General features: G+C 40.0%; 2 protein-coding genes across 2 annotated transcripts; one reads left to right on the plus strand and one right to left on the minus strand.

Moving 5' to 3' along the window:
* Positions 1–1,462: 1,462 nt before the first annotated feature.
* Positions 1,463–15,068, plus strand: LOC137287286 (aggrecan core protein-like). Its single transcript, XM_067819521.1, has 12 exons — positions 1,463–1,578; positions 2,221–2,315; positions 2,565–2,621; positions 2,996–3,125; positions 3,715–3,818; positions 4,287–4,346; positions 5,016–5,313; positions 5,781–6,161; positions 12,108–12,193; positions 12,555–12,645; positions 13,031–13,250; positions 15,001–15,068. Exons 1-12 carry the CDS (start codon positions 1,521–1,523, stop codon positions 15,017–15,019), a joined length of 1,599 nt encoding a protein of 532 aa, XP_067675622.1. The 5' UTR covers positions 1,463–1,520; the 3' UTR covers positions 15,020–15,068.
* LOC137287395 (perlucin-like protein) lies at positions 8,101–10,895 on the minus strand. Its single transcript, XM_067819657.1, has 5 exons — positions 10,674–10,895; positions 10,386–10,477; positions 9,780–9,870; positions 9,042–9,261; positions 8,101–8,213 (listed from the first exon to the last, which is right to left on the minus strand). The coding sequence occupies exons 1-5, from the start codon at positions 10,816–10,818 to the stop codon at positions 8,186–8,188; spliced, it is 576 nt and encodes a 191-aa protein (XP_067675758.1). The 5' UTR covers positions 10,819–10,895; the 3' UTR covers positions 8,101–8,185.
* Positions 15,069–15,523: the final 455 nt, after the last annotated feature.

Genomic DNA, 15,523 nt, shown 5'->3' on the forward strand with positions numbered 1-15,523 from the left:
TGGTGTATGCCCAGATGGTGGTCAGGACAGCACACCTAGTTGCGAGTAGAGCAACGTGCAGAAAATTTTGACATATTACTCCGTGTCCTAGTCCACCCAGCTGTGAAAGGTTACATAGTAAAGATGGGAAAGCCGCAATAATTCTGCTTGCATAGTAGCTGCAAGAATTATATGATTCCCCGGATTGCGAATACGATGTGACATCCAATGATCGATTAAACAAATACCAGAACCTCGAGCATGAACCTATATAATAACCTGTAATAACTGAGTAGTCAGTCTCACTGCCTTGGTTGACACTTATCATCTCCCAAATGCTGATGCTGTTGATCACTGGATTGTCTAGTTCTGACTTAAATATTTACAAAACACAGCCATGTAGCTGGTATATTGCTGTGTGTGGTGTTAAACAACAAACAAATGAAATCATATTAGCGTGTTGCAATTGTTTGTAAGTAGCTTTGTTCAAAATCAGATCGGCTTCTGTATCAACAAGCATGAAGACATTTCATGGCAAAATATGTATAAATCTGCCCGGTGGGTAGTACGCTTTGAAAGTACATGTCAGTTTATACCTTTGCACCTTGATGTACAATTCGACGTCTGAACATCGGTATGATATGTAGAAAGGTCTCAAACATTACATATTGTTTATAGGGCCAGGGTACTGATTGTCTTCAAAGTTTCATTTACAATCTGTCTTTGGTTCTAATTTAGCTGAATGTGTGTCAGGTTCAGCCAAACATTGCAAAATCTTATGCTATGATCTATTATCAGTACGTTTAGTGTCTTCTTACGAATACATAAAGGTAGATGCTGGAGAGCTGGTATCTCTCATTCTTTTGCGTTAATCGATTAAGTCGATCATGTTATCAGTGCAGGTACCGTTTGGGATTAGTGATACCGAATGAAAGTCTGAACGTATAGACCATAAATAGTAGCATTCCTCATGAAGATCTATGTTTTAAATGTTTATGTTCATAACTATTGTGCAACTGAATAGAGCACAATGTTGCTTTGTGCATCAGTTGCGACATTTACTTTAATTGTTGCTGAATGATTACAGCAGAAAAAAATAAACATTTAAATCTTACATATACACTTTACAATTTTTGGTATTCTTGCGTGCAATGCATAGACTCCAGCTTTAAGTGGAGGATGCATACAAATATTGTAGGTAATGTATTTCAGTAAATTTTACTTTTTGTGTTAATTTGTGTGTACTTGAATTTATAGAAACCCTCACTTGTGCTTTTTAACGGTGACAGATACCTACGTCAAGTAGAAGTTTCTGATTTGCCTTGTCCTTATCTCTATGATATTCAATACCTGTTCCACGCGACACGTTCATGAACCAATATGATTGTAAGAAAAGTAATACTTTGAAGGCCGGACTTTGACACTACACTGTAAAGGTCAACACGTGTTTCCTGGTCACCTGTTCCCACATGTAGTTCAGCAGGTGGATACATAAGTGTGTGATATAACTGTCTATAGGTCAGTGGAACATATCGAAGACAATGAATCACAGTGACATTATTTTGGTTTCCTTTGCCGTGGTGGTGTGGTCAATCTCGGGTAGGATATTGTCTGTTACACACTATATGCAATCTACACTTGATCACTTCCCAGTAGAACTATGCCACCCAGTAAAATGACATACTATTATACACTACTGAGCTCTAGTTAGATATTGTCTGTTAAACATAATGTGCACGTGAATTGCACACCAGGTCATATCCAAGCAATATTATGTACCATTCAGTCATTGACATACAGTTGTAGAATACCGAGGTTCTGGTTCATGTGCCTCAGGAATTCTGACGCATCTGCGCTTGTTTTCGTTTTTATTACGTTCCAGCAACATATGTCAGTGGGCTTTCTAAAAACAAAATATAACCACGCGTCTAAGATTGATTATTGTCCCGAGCGACACGTGCATCTTACCAAAGTCTCTCCCTCAAAACATCTTCTTTGAAAGGATTAGAAATGGGCTTTAGTTCATGCTTTGCATTACCGAATTATTTGGTCCTGACTCGATTTGTTCACTAACATGTCACAGCTGTAATACTGTTGAAACAAACATATACTCACAATTGTACAATCGATTTCCTATGGATGAGGAAAGGATTTTGTAGCCTCTATTGCATCTCCGTTTGATGAAGCATGCAAATGTTCTTAAATGAGCAGTTAAATTTGCAGTTCATTATATGTTGACAGTGCATGTGTTGGCTCTGCAATGCCCAAGTTGTCACCGGGTGCAGAATGTGAACCAGTGTCGGGAACGGACGGAGAATTGCAGCATCTACCAAGAAGTCTGTAGCCGACATTCAATACATTGTGTTAAGTGATATCACATGCTTAATGGTTTCCATACAAAATGATCGTGCTATAAAGTAAAATGAAATAATACGTCTTAGAGCAGATGTGTGCATGCGTGTGTGTTGGTTCCCACTATATCATTCATTTTCATACCATAGTTTTTGTTCTGTCCATCCCCCAAAGGTAAGTATCGCTGTTGAATAATGCGTTATGACACCTTGATACCTTTTATCTTTTCCAAGGTGTGCATCGGGGTTTTGGATGAATGGCACGTTACAATGGGATGTGGTACTATGAAGGTAAGCTTAAATGAAAGTCCCTTTCTTAGTAATATTATTTTAGACCTAGGGTTGAACATTGTTACATATTAATATATATTTTATCATTATTTTTTTGTTTCTATTTTGGTCAGTTGTGGATATTGTACCCATATTTAATGAAGCGATCTTTGAAAACAATATGCTAAAGAACTTCTATCATAAGGGTTCGCAAAAATATTACATGGGCACAAAACCATGTCCAAGATGCATTATGAAGTCCAAAGTGTGTCTTTGTAATTTGTGTAAAATGTGCAACTTTGTAAACTGGCATTTATTTATGCAAAAAGTATGCTAAGGTGAGTGCGGTCAGTATTACCCCCTTATGTGAAGATATGTCATGCCATCGACTGTAGAGATGCGACTATGATGACCTGCAAGACACGACTAACTGTAGAGGGACACACCCATTTGGCCCCCGGGACAGGTGTACAGTCTGCTGCACGGGAGACATCTGCCAGTCCAGGTTGAAACACATACAACAGGGTAGGAAACTGTCATGATCCAGCATGTAATTAGTCAAGGAGTGAGTGAGCGAGTTTATGTTTTGGCCACTTTTAGTAATATTCCACCAATATCAAGGCGGGGATAACAGACATGGGCTTCACACATTTTACCCATGTCGGGAATCAAATCTTGGCCTTCGTCGTGACGCTTTACTCCTCTGCTCCACATTTGCCATGATAATGCATATATATCTGGCAATTTTTTCAGTCATGAATGCAATCCCAACCGATCGCAGGTTTCCACATTACTTATATTTCCAACATATTTGTAATTGTATCCATTTGCTATGTGGAATCGATCACAGATGTTCATAGTTCTTCCCATGTTCCTACTAAATGTAATAGTGTGAAACGTACACACTTGAAGTTAAAGTAAAATATATTGCCTGCACAATAACATCCACACGCTGTTTGGAGTCACTGACAAAATCCCGATAACCGATAAGTGCATCAATACATATTCGCTTGTGAAATATCAATCTGGTTTGGCATACTGATAAGCAGATGTTGCTACATCCAGTTTGCCATCCTCATCCGATTTGCAAATACAGTGATGGGGTATATTTCAGGCTTAGATACGGTGCCTGGAGTTATCCATTGCCCAGTTTGTGACTACGAACTCGACCCTCAAAGATGCCTGGATAATATAATACCCTGTGAACATCACCACAGAGTGAGTACAAGTACACTATACATTGTATTTGAAGAAAACTCTCATAAGTTTCTCATCTATCAATACTTCAACCTTATCTGCTTGATGGGATGTTGTTGTCAAATGATGCCAGGATAATTTCATACCCTGAGAACATCATCACGGAGTGAGTGCAGGTACACTATACATTGTGTTTGAAGAAACCTCTCATAAGTTTCTCATTTACCGATACTTCCTTACTTGCCTGATGGGATATCGATGTTGTTGTCAAATGATGCCAGTATAATATCATCCCCCTGAAAACATCACCACAGAGTGAGTGTAGGTACACTATACATTGTGTTTTAAGAAACTTCTCATAAGTTTCTCATCTATCGATACTTCCTTACTTGCCCGACGGGATGTTGTTGTCAAATTTCTCACTACTTTAAAAAGAAACGAATTTGGTTTATGCGTCGGTGAGACACGAATGTAACACTTTCCTTTCAGACATGTAAAATAAAGAACACTGATGGGAAATGGTCAGCTGCTTGTTCACACAACTCGTCAGTAAGTGTTTTGTGTTATTTTGTGTACAGGAAAACGTTTTCTTGTTTGTTTGGTTTCTTTTGCCAGTATGGGTGCCTATGCCTACGTTGGTGATGAATGTTTAGGTAACTGCCCTTAGAAACTATTATTGGGTATGCATTTAAATGTATTAGTAAGTTTATTTGTGTTAAATTGTGCTCTTTTTATAAGGTTTTAAAAGAGCATCATACCATTCCTGCTCAGAGGCTGTTTGGCCAAGTTAATGGTAGACATATGGAGGAAATTTCCAAATTTGATGCATCGGTAACAAGGATAATGTGCGACACAAGACTCTCTTTTGACTTGTTGCAAGCGTTTCTGAGTTATTTCAGATGACGATTTGACCAAACATAGCATATGTTTATGACGGTGCCACTGACGGGGCAGGATACGTCTCCATTTCTCAAACGCCTTGTGTCATGACTGTTTCATAGTGATTCATAGACACATGTCTGTCATCATATCGCTTGGTGACAATCACTGGATTGTCTGGTCCAGACTCGAGTTTTCTTTTACAAAAGAACGAAAAACATACCAGAGATATTCACAACTGTACAATCGATTCTGCTTTTAGCAGAATTTTCCATTGGATATGGAAAGGGTTTTTCGCATCAAGTTGGTCATCACCCGTGGCTTTCCTTTCTGTTCTAGTGCACCCGTTCACCCAATTTGTATCCATCCGACTGCACTCTAGTTGCAGGAAGCAAAGAGTGTGTATATTGTTGCAACGATCACACTTGTCTTGACTATGCATTTGGCACAAAGCAACTACCTACCGCTGCAACAACAACCACCAGCGTTGGGGGTACTTCAGCAACGTTGACGTTCGCTCCGCCTTCCTCATGCCATGACCAGTCTCTGTTCCCGTGTCACAGAGCTGCTGGGGCGGCTTGTTCCGACCCTGACTTATCAGTCGAATTCTGTCCACTGACATGCGGTATTTGTAAACGTAAGTCCTTAGTTCCTGCGTGTCTTCGTCTGACGTTTTGTTCTTGTCATAATGGAAACGCGCACTTGCCTTGTCGCACTGCATCCATGGTCCGTGAATTGTAGCGATTTTTTTGTAAGTGTAAAGTTATAACTCTCAAAGGTGAAGTGACACACACACATATACACATATAGACACACACGTATATGTATATGTGTGTGCATGTGCGTGTGTGTGTGCGTGTGCGTGTGCGTGTGTATATATTGTATGTTATATATATATTATGACACACATATATAATCAGGAATGTGCTAATTGCGAAAGTACCCTTCATGTTTTGGTGCAGATACGCCTAGGAATTACAGCTGGTGTTCTTAAAGGTAAACGTATATTATATATTTGGTAGGTTTATATATCCATGTTATGCATTCCATTAACATCTACTGTAACAGTTTTCTGTTAATACTCTCCTGCCTTACGTTTTGCAGCCCCTTCAACAACAGCAGCCACACAACACGTGTCTTCTACATCAGTTCCGACATGTGGCGAGCCAACTACAGCATTACCAGTGACTAAACACACAACGCATATACCGGATAAACATATAACACATTCAACAAACAAACAAACGATATATGTACCTGATAAACACACAACACATTCAGAAAGTGGACAAACGACGCATGCACCTAGCAAACACCCAACACAATCGCAAACAACACAAATACACCAAAAGCATACCACTCACAGGTCAACGCAACACACATCACATTCACCCCTAACACATAAGGCTACAACGTCTCTTACGACAACAACAACTTCAGCCACTTCGACAACAGAGGACGTCCTTGTATCTGGACCAGAAATAGGTAGGTCTTCAACCAGGGCGCTGGTAAACTATCACTATTATCTTCGGTAAGATGTGCGGTCACTAGACCAGCTTATCTCCCTTCCCTTGTTTCTGTCGCTGTGGCCACCCATCTCTTTCTCTCCCTTTCTCTCTCCCTCTTGAAATCTCACATGCACTGAGAAATCTTTCACGGATGTATTATAAACTGGATACATTTATGTACCCGCCAGTTTTTACTTGGTCGACAATCAGATAAAATTTAACTAAGTACAATCACAAACATGCACCAGCATCCACAAACCTAATTACTGTCCACTAGACATCATGTTGCGGCAAACATACTCGCTTATTTTTAACAATATATGTAGGATTTTGAATTACAGTCATAGCTCTGTATTTACTCTGAAAACAATGAATCATGCATCTATAGATGTCAGTCACGAGTCACGATGCAGTCTCACTCTCCCTCCTGTTTCTGGGAAACCAGAGACCACATAATCTATATTGTATGATCCCTGGTAAAACAGGATGTGTGTCCTATAACCTATATTGGATATTACTTGTTTATTATGCACCAGGATCTAGTTTTGTCGATCCATTATTAGGGCAATGGTGGCCCTCCATCTGCGTTTCTATTGTGATACTAAGTGTGGTCTTGAATGTAAAAGTATCTTTTCCCTACCCGTCTCATGACAAATCAATTATTGTAACATATATAGTGGATAGTCTACATCTCATGTGGCATGAGATGGAAATTTGTTCGTGTCGCTGAACACAGAGGGGTTAGTATGCTTTAATGACTGACGGGAAGAGATGACTAGCAATTTTTGTGCTATTATGCGCTGGCGTGGAGCGAACCCGGCTCATGTTCCGGATTTAGCCATTTGGAGTTGCGTCCCTTGGATGTCGGCGTTACATACGTTTGTGGATTCCAGTCTCATATCACATGATGACTATCTTTCTAGGTTTCTAGGTGTTCAGCAACATACTCCTACGTATGGTTTTATCAAGTGTCAGGTAGCTACGTTCTGCAGGTCCTCTGCAGAATATATATGTGCTGTATTTCCTTCGTAAACTTCAGCACATATCGTGAACAAATACAGCGTTCCAGGTTAACCTAAACACTGGAACGAACTCCAGTATGCCTGTCAGTACTTTTAGTTGTCAGATCAATATTTACATGCCTGGTGTTGAGAGTTGAGCCTTTCTGAGCTAGTTACCGACATTCGCCATTTGTAGGCGTCTCTAATCAACTTCGCCCTTGTCCTCCCAAAAAACTAAATTGTATTGTACAACCTCGGTATCTTGGGTTGGCGTAATGAACACTACGCACACAACTTTTGACGCTTACATATTGTTATTGTCAAACACCCTGATAGGATACGTTCGTCACAAAACTTTCAAAGGCAAACTTAAACTCACCAAGTTTCAAAACGTGGTGTTTTTGTTGATTTAAATATTCGGCCACATTCTCCTACCATCGCCAGTTGCTGAAGGATGATGTCCAGCTAGGGTACATACAAACAGCAAAGGATCTGTAAGTCCCTATGGTCCCTAGTATGATTTTCTACCTTGTTTTGCTGGCAATCTATCGCCTTTTTTTATGTGAGGTCTTGTCCAAACTGTGCTGTTCGCATGCTAGTTTTAACTTCGAATTGTGATATTCTAGTTATGAGTCAAACACACGTAGACACACGCGCACACACATGTGACCATATATATGAGGCATATATATACGCATGTATATAAGCACACCTACATGTACATATACAAACAGTCATTAAAATGAAAGAAACTCATTTGTTATTGTCAACATGTGCACATGACCACACACACGCGATCAGATATAAGACGCACATACTTATACATACACACATACTAACACATACAAATGAACACATAGGTATATATACCTACAAATGTACAAGTGTAAATACAGAGACTTATTCACACAAATGTACTTTTGGCATACAACAAAACTTTTTGTTTATTCAGTGAACTGTACACTTCCTGTAGTACATTCAACACAAGGAAAGCGTATACTTATCCAACGAGACTGTCACCAGATGCACTGTAAGGAAAGGATCAAAGTTTATCAACTGTTTGGAATAAAATAATTGCCTGTTGAAGGGTGGAATGGGATACAAAATTATTCTTCATGTGGGTATTTAAATTTAATTTCGTGATATTAACTAGTGCTTTGATTCTGTGATCAGACGTAATATTACCGATCTAACCATCGTCAGTACAGACATTCGTCTTTCCTAGTGGGTAATGTGTAAAGCGTCAAGTATTCGTAGACCTACATTATTCTAGGCACTTAACGGTCCAAACAAGAGAGATAATTTAAGAGGTATAACGTTTAGGGCGAGCTATTTTGATCCCAAAAGTCCCAAATTATCAAAACAGCGCTTGTTTGCAGATAATGGCTCTGTGTAATGTCTAGAGTATTCTGTAAGGAGCATTTCCAGATAAGATTGCGTCCTTGCTCACTGGGAATGATACATGTCAATACGTGAAATGCAACGCAGGAAACAGGTCTGTTGGTCATGAAACATTTGAAATATTTGCACGAAATGTGTCATGCCAAATGTTTAGATTTCAAACAAGATCCGTACATATGTAGACAGATATGTAGACAAATAGAATGACCAAAGTGTTTGGAGAAAAGAAGTCTTTATGGGCTTTGCAAATGTGTGCGTCCATGAACTAAGACGAATTTACATATATATTTATGTAATTTTGTAAAATACATCACCGAAGAAGTCACAATGGTTTACCATCAAAGAGACGCTCCCTACACACTCAATTACTCTTCAAAGCTTATGAATAATTGTTTGATGTTTCTGTGCTCACCAGTTTGATGCAGATATATAGGGATAAGGAGGAGTCAACTTACGGCTTTTCACAAATGTATCCGGCGTTATCAATGCACCTTGCATCATACCACATGAACTCCGAGCCGTAGTTCTGGAGTAACCCACAATCCTCGTTGCCGCTCTCCGACCCAGGCTGTCCCCTCCCCCAGTTGGAGTAGGTCAGCTTGATCCCGCTATCACCCCACACCCAGTTCCCTTCCTGGATTTTGTCATTTGCTCCGAACCAAGCAATGAAGTCAGCTGTATAAACACGAGTGAGTCAGTGAGTTCCACGCCGCTTGTCATAATATTTCACCAACTACAACGGCAGGAGTGCGTGTGTGTGTGTGTGTGTGTGTGTGTGTGTGTGTGTGCGTGTGTGTGTGTGCGTGTGCGCGTGTGCGCGTGTGTGCGTGTGTGTGTGTGTGTGTGTGCGTGCGTTGGGGGGGGGGTAGGAGGGCAGAGATGAGCTTCACACATTCTACCCATGTGGGTGATCAAATCCGAGTCTCCGTCGTGATGAGCAAGAGCTCTAACCACTTGGCTACCCCACTGTCCACGTAAATGGTGAACCAGTAGTTATGTTTCATGTAAATCATATGACAATATGCTCAGCAAATGCGTAAACTACTTGAATACATTGCAACATGGTTTTAAAGTGTATAGTTTTATATAAACTGAATGTAGCATGTACATTTCCTAACTGAACTCCGATTCGAATACATCCTAGACATTGATTTTGTCATGTCCGTTAATTCAATTAAAATCAAGAAACTTACATTTAAAATTCAGTACGAAATTACTGATGAAGCTGTTCTCGTCACTGTCTTCTATTCTGGCCAAGTACGAGTTGTAGGTCTTGCAGATAGCCTGTTATAAAACATGTCCTTCAGCATAATATGTAACCCGGAAAATACTGAATCTGCTCTGTGATCCTATGAAAAATGTAAGCCTCCAACTTATATTCCTAAGAGACTGGGACTGTAAGACCCACTAACATCATGGCATAAAGCACCACTGAGGCAAAAGTTGTTACATCTATGTTTAACAATACGCCCATGAACATAACACACGCACACGCACACGCACACGCACACGCACACACACACACTTGCACATATATGCATAAAGGCACATACTGATGGATTAACTCAAATTACGTCGTTCTGAAAAAAAAAATCAATTATATTTATTCAAGTACATCAATTAACATTTAACGGGAGCTTCAACAAGAAACCGTGCTCACGTTCAATATTTGAAACTGTCGTGCGAAACCTGAGCTGCCTTTGTCAAGAAAATTTATGATAGCGGTAGTGCTTTAGGGTTGAAGAGTCCTATTCACTGAGAATAACAACTGTTGACTGCACTTGAATACACAGGCCTACCTTCGCTGTGTCATATGGCTGCCAGGTTGTGTTGAAGTTGTAACAGGAGGTCTTGTACACGACCCATCCGTCGGGACAGGAGCAGACACAGTCTTGTCAAACAGTAGATATGCTATCATCATAATTTATATCTTTACAAATTTATACAATAGTCGATGCTCGTGGGTCATGCAATATTGTGACATTGTTTATGGAGCTTTACGAATTGTAATCTTTAAACTTCAAAACGCAGTGTTCTCACATATTGTTAGAACTCTTAAAATTAACATGAACCAATCATACTTGTACCTGCAGCTGGAAGGAAGATACAAAGCACGAACAAAAGGAAAGTATTGATTAGGGCGGCCATTTTAGAGGACTGGTACCGGACAGTCTGTTGCGTCTCAGGCGATATCACGGACCTGTCCACGTAGAAGTTTTTACGAGAGTCCATTTGGGTCACGTGATCTCTAATAGAGCAGGAACATGTATTTTGCGAAGTTTCACGGCATCATTTAAGGTCAAATGTGAAAACGGGGATTCTGTTCAGTAATGATGGTTGTGTTAGCTGAGTTCCGTCTCTTTTGTAACTATCTGTATGTGACACCTGGGTGTATCAACATACGCTGCATTTTCGTATGGCGCATTGCAAATAAAATATGTACAATATTTTTATGTGTGTTGGTGAGACCAATTGTCAGCAATATGAATTCCTGGACACCCTGTTTTAAATTATATGTAGATCAACCAAAACCACGTAGACATAAGTAGGTCAGTGACACACGAATTTCGTGTATATACCTTGTCAAAGAATAACCTCGATGATCCAAAGGGGTAAAGTGACTGTAATGTGGTTGAGTATGCTTAAATGCCATATACACCAAATCTTAAATCGTGCGTGACTGGACGTGGGTGTTTGTCATGTGCGTGATGTATTGGAGTGAGTCTTTCGCAGATGTTACAGTGACCAAGAAATGACTCAGTTAAGCAGAGTTACCAAGTCGAGACAAATAGGTCATTGCATGTCGCTCCTATATAAGGCCATGTAATTCTCAGCCAGGACGGGAGTGTTGGGCAAATTAATTCCTTCCTGTTAAATTGTAGATCCTGTTCCTAATAGTATATTACAACAGAACACAAACATTTAATAATAGTTAGGTATCATTACAGTATTGATTGTGAATGTGTAAGGGTTACATGCATTTTGCACGGGCCGGTATTCTGATGCATTGTGTAGAGGCATCAATAAAATTCTTACAATAGATACCGTGATATATACATGACGGTACATGGATGTGTAACTAAAACATAAATTAATTGAACATAGTTCTGTGCTTGTATAGCTTGGGCCAACTGTCCGTTTGTTGATAAGATGTTGCACTTATCTCAGGTCAGACAGAGTGTTAAATACTTTTCGTGTGTTCTATTTCAATGTCACCACACTGTGGAAATATGTGTACGGTATTGATTGGTGGATTGCTCTTTCTAGCACCAGCAGTGTCAGGTAACACACAATTCTATGAAGCAAGGAATGGGCAATTCAGCATCCTTCCCTGAACCTTTAAAGCTGTTTTACCACTCATCATCGCTTGTAACATATTCATGCATTTGTGACCTTCCCTATAGCATCCAATTCTTTCAGTTGCTTGCATGCGTATACTGACTGACAGACTGATTCATATATCGACTGATCCACTGACTGACCGACTGATAGATCGATTGATTGATTGTGCTCTGTCGCAGGTGCTGGTTGTCCCAACGGCTATACGCAGTATGAAGATTCCTGCTACTTTCACCGCAATCAGAAGATGACATTCATTAAAGCATCTGTAAGTTCACAACAATTTTACATCGCGTTACCATCCATTTATAAATGTGTGGCAAGTCTTCCCATAACTACGTTCCCTAATCTTGATTCGTGCGAAAGAAACTACTGGGATAATGTCCCAAACAGAGAACAAAAATAGAATTAATGCGGATGCTTACTGCATCCATTTATGATGAACCCTAGTGCACCTTAAACCATCATGGTTTGTCAATATAGCCTGAACTAAACGCAGTATAGTGAAGAAGGCAGCCTCATAAACATTTCAGACTACTGGCCAGGCAAATGCTTTAAATTATAAATGGCATGTGGACTGATGGGTTATACCGTTAGCATGTAAATGTATATAGTTTCTTCATTTTTAGGAATACTGCCGACAGCACCAAGGACACTTGACTGAGATTGAAACAGCACAGGAAGGAGCCTTTGTGAAGGCATACTTGCAGGAAAGGATCAGTAAGTAGGTTATCGAATAGAAACAGCTTTAAATGAAGATGAAATCCCATGACCTTAAGAGGGTTCCGTGTTAAAATGTGTATCCAGCAACTAAAGCCTTCACAAAGAATCTGGTGGTTTGGTTTGATGGTTTGATGAGTGCTTTTCTTATTGGATCTGTCCACAATATCAATCATTGGTTTGTCATGTGCAGGACTAGGTATTTTTGAGTGCTGCATTAACAATCGTTTTCGAAAGAAAAGCTGTATTTTGAAACTACTGATTACTATTTCCATTTAGAATGGCAATAAATATTCCTAATTGGTTCACTGGTGATGGAATACACAGTAGAAAGCACACACTTTTTTCTAAGAAAGTTTGTTTGCTGATTCAACGGTTGTTTCAGTTAGCAAGGGTGTCTGGTTAGGCGCAAACGACATTCGTTCTGAAGGCTACTTTGTGTGGGACAAGTCGGAGAAGCCGCTGAACTACACGGATTGGTATCCTGGTGAGCCGAATCAGGAGACTGACGAGGAGGACTGCCTGAGCAGCTGGAAATTTGAGGGATACCAGTGGGCAGATCACTACTGTGACCGACCTGACCTGGACCCATTGTGTGAGACAGAGTAAGTTGTTTGGGGTTTAGATAGCGAAGGTGAATGGTTAGCTAGACATGAAAGGATTGTTAGTGAGTAGACCTGACTTCGAGTCCTTGTGTGAGAAAGAGTAAGTTGTTTGAGATTTAGACAGTAAAGCAGAATGATCAGCAAGACATCAGCGGGTTATTAGTGAGTAGACCTGACCTCGAGCTCTTGTCTGAGACAGAGTAAGTTGTTTGAGATTTAGACAGTAAAGCCGAATGGTCAGCTGGACATCAGCGGGTTATTAGTGAGTAGACCTGAGCTCGAGGCCCAGTGTGAGACAAAGTAAGTTGTTTGGTGTTTAGATAGTAAAACTGAAATGGTAGCTGGAAATAAGAACGGCATCAGTGGACAGATCACCCTGACCTTGAGCCATGTAGTGATAAGGAGTTAGTAGGATGAGAATTCAGATGATAATACAGGTGCAACACGCGTAACAAGACGCATCATTCATAACAATGTGTAGACACTAAAAAGCTTACACCTGTCAAACATAGAGATAAGTGAGTGAGTGAGTGAGTTGAGTTTTACGCCACACTCAGCAATAGTACAGCTATATGGCGGCGGTCTGTAAATAATCGAGTCTGGACCAGACAATCCAGTGATCAACAACATGAGCATCGATCTGCGCAATTGGGAACCGATGACATGCGTCAACCAAGTCAGCGAGTCTGACCACCCGATCCCGTTAGTCGCCTCTTACGACAAGCTGAGTCGCCTTTTACGGCAAGCATGGTACTCGGCAAAGTGTCAACACATTGTACTTCCTAGATTTATTATCCATTACCGCACATAAATGTATTGGCCAACATCAGGATTGACAAGGCATGGATTTCGGAAAGTAACATGGTGGGAATTCAGAAATTTTAAGATTTCAAATTTGCGAAAATACTGATATCCATAACCTGCAATAGACAGGCATGTTTAAGAAATCACACCACCCAGCCAGAAATAGTCATGTCGTCGAATGGTAGACGCATGGGTTCAACCAGGCATGTCATCCACTGCCGAAAGTCGCCGTTTGGTTACCATGGAAAGCATGAAAAGATCCAAGGCTTAACTATGGGCACATGGTAACGAGTCGATATACACTCCTGTAAATGTAGCGGAACCTGAACTTTCAGTTGGAATAGGAAATATAAGCGTTCATCGACATTATATTTTTAAAACTATATATGTCTTATGAACGCGCCACATTTGATCATTATCACCACCCTTAAACACAGAGCTTGAGATGCACGTGCTCAAGCCCCATACACGTGCCTGACGTATCATTCTTGACTTTTAAGTTTACAAAAAGGTCAATCAATTGCTGTAGGCCATTAGTTTTGATAATCATCTTGCACCACGCAGTCGTCAGTGTTTGTTTCTAACCCTTTATGTGTTTGTATATTCCACGTCATACACCACGTCATACACGTCATACACATCTGTCAACATGTGCAAACAACCATGAGCACAAGGAAGTTTAACTGGAGATGCAAACTGAAAATATTCATCATAACCATATCATGTTGATTGACCCTGATTTGACTCTGATATATCTCTCATGTTTTTCAATCGTAAATTGAACTGAACTTCCCCCACCTTTTTAATAGCATGTGTCAAATAAATACATGAATTGATGTGTTAGGATTATCTTTTATAGGTTGAAACTATTTATAAAATGGGCAGTGTTTAACTTTACATAGACACACAAATACCTTTAATCCTACTTTTTCGCTTTATTTTTCAGGGTAATAAAATGTAGCTGAGTAAGAGGGTGGTTTTCCTACTGCTTGAATAAAGGTCGCGATTTACAAACATGCGTTTTGGTCTTAATATATTTTCCACGACTTTTGTAATTAAATACAAATGCGCCACAATTCAGTGGTTTGTCGCTTTGCATTTGCCGATATTTTGCGACTGGTCGCAACACCAAGTTTGCTTTTAAGGTCCGATACATCTCTTAAAGCAAGGATTTCCGATAAACCGTTACTCGTGAAGCATTTAGTTTAATCAAATGTCAGTCTTTCTTTCTTGACATATATCCCGATTTGACAAACTCCAGTGTATCATGTTTCCTTTAAAGTATCTTTTTGGGATATACTACAAAGTACATTTGCATCACTATATCGATGTGTATAGTTAACTGCTTTATTCATGCTCTTATCGTCTAGTCAGTATGGATGAAATGGCAGGTTTTACCAGGTGACGAGCAGTTCAGCATCCTCAACATTTTCCTGAATCTTCTTCCATAGCCGATGGATAACTAAAGA

Source organism: Haliotis asinina, chromosome 6 (genome assembly GCF_037392515.1).
Source record: "Haliotis asinina isolate JCU_RB_2024 chromosome 6, JCU_Hal_asi_v2, whole genome shotgun sequence".
In the NCBI taxonomy this organism is placed as follows: domain Eukaryota; kingdom Metazoa; phylum Mollusca; class Gastropoda; order Lepetellida; family Haliotidae; genus Haliotis; species Haliotis asinina.

Coding starts and splice junctions, on each gene's coding strand:
- LOC137287286 (XM_067819521.1), top strand. CDS start 1,521: ATGAATCACAGTGACATTATTTTGGTTTCCTTTGCCGTGGTGGTGTGG. Junction 2,316..2,564: donor ATTGCAGCATCTACCAAGAA/GTCTGTAGCCGA, acceptor ATCTTTTCCAAG/GTGTGCATCGGGGTTTTGGA. Junction 12,194..12,554: donor TGACATTCATTAAAGCATCT/GTAAGTTCACAA, acceptor CTTCATTTTTAG/GAATACTGCCGACAGCACCA.
- LOC137287395 (XM_067819657.1), bottom strand. CDS start 10,818: ATGGACTCTCGTAAAAACTTCTACGTGGACAGGTCCGTGATATCGCCT. Junction 9,871..10,385: donor AGCCATATGACACAGCGAAG/GTAGGCCTGTGT, acceptor GTTTTATAACAG/GCTATCTGCAAGACCTACAA. Junction 8,214..9,041: donor GGATACATTTGTGAAAAGCC/GTAAGTTGACTC, acceptor CTTTCCTTACAG/TGCATCTGGTGACAGTCTCG.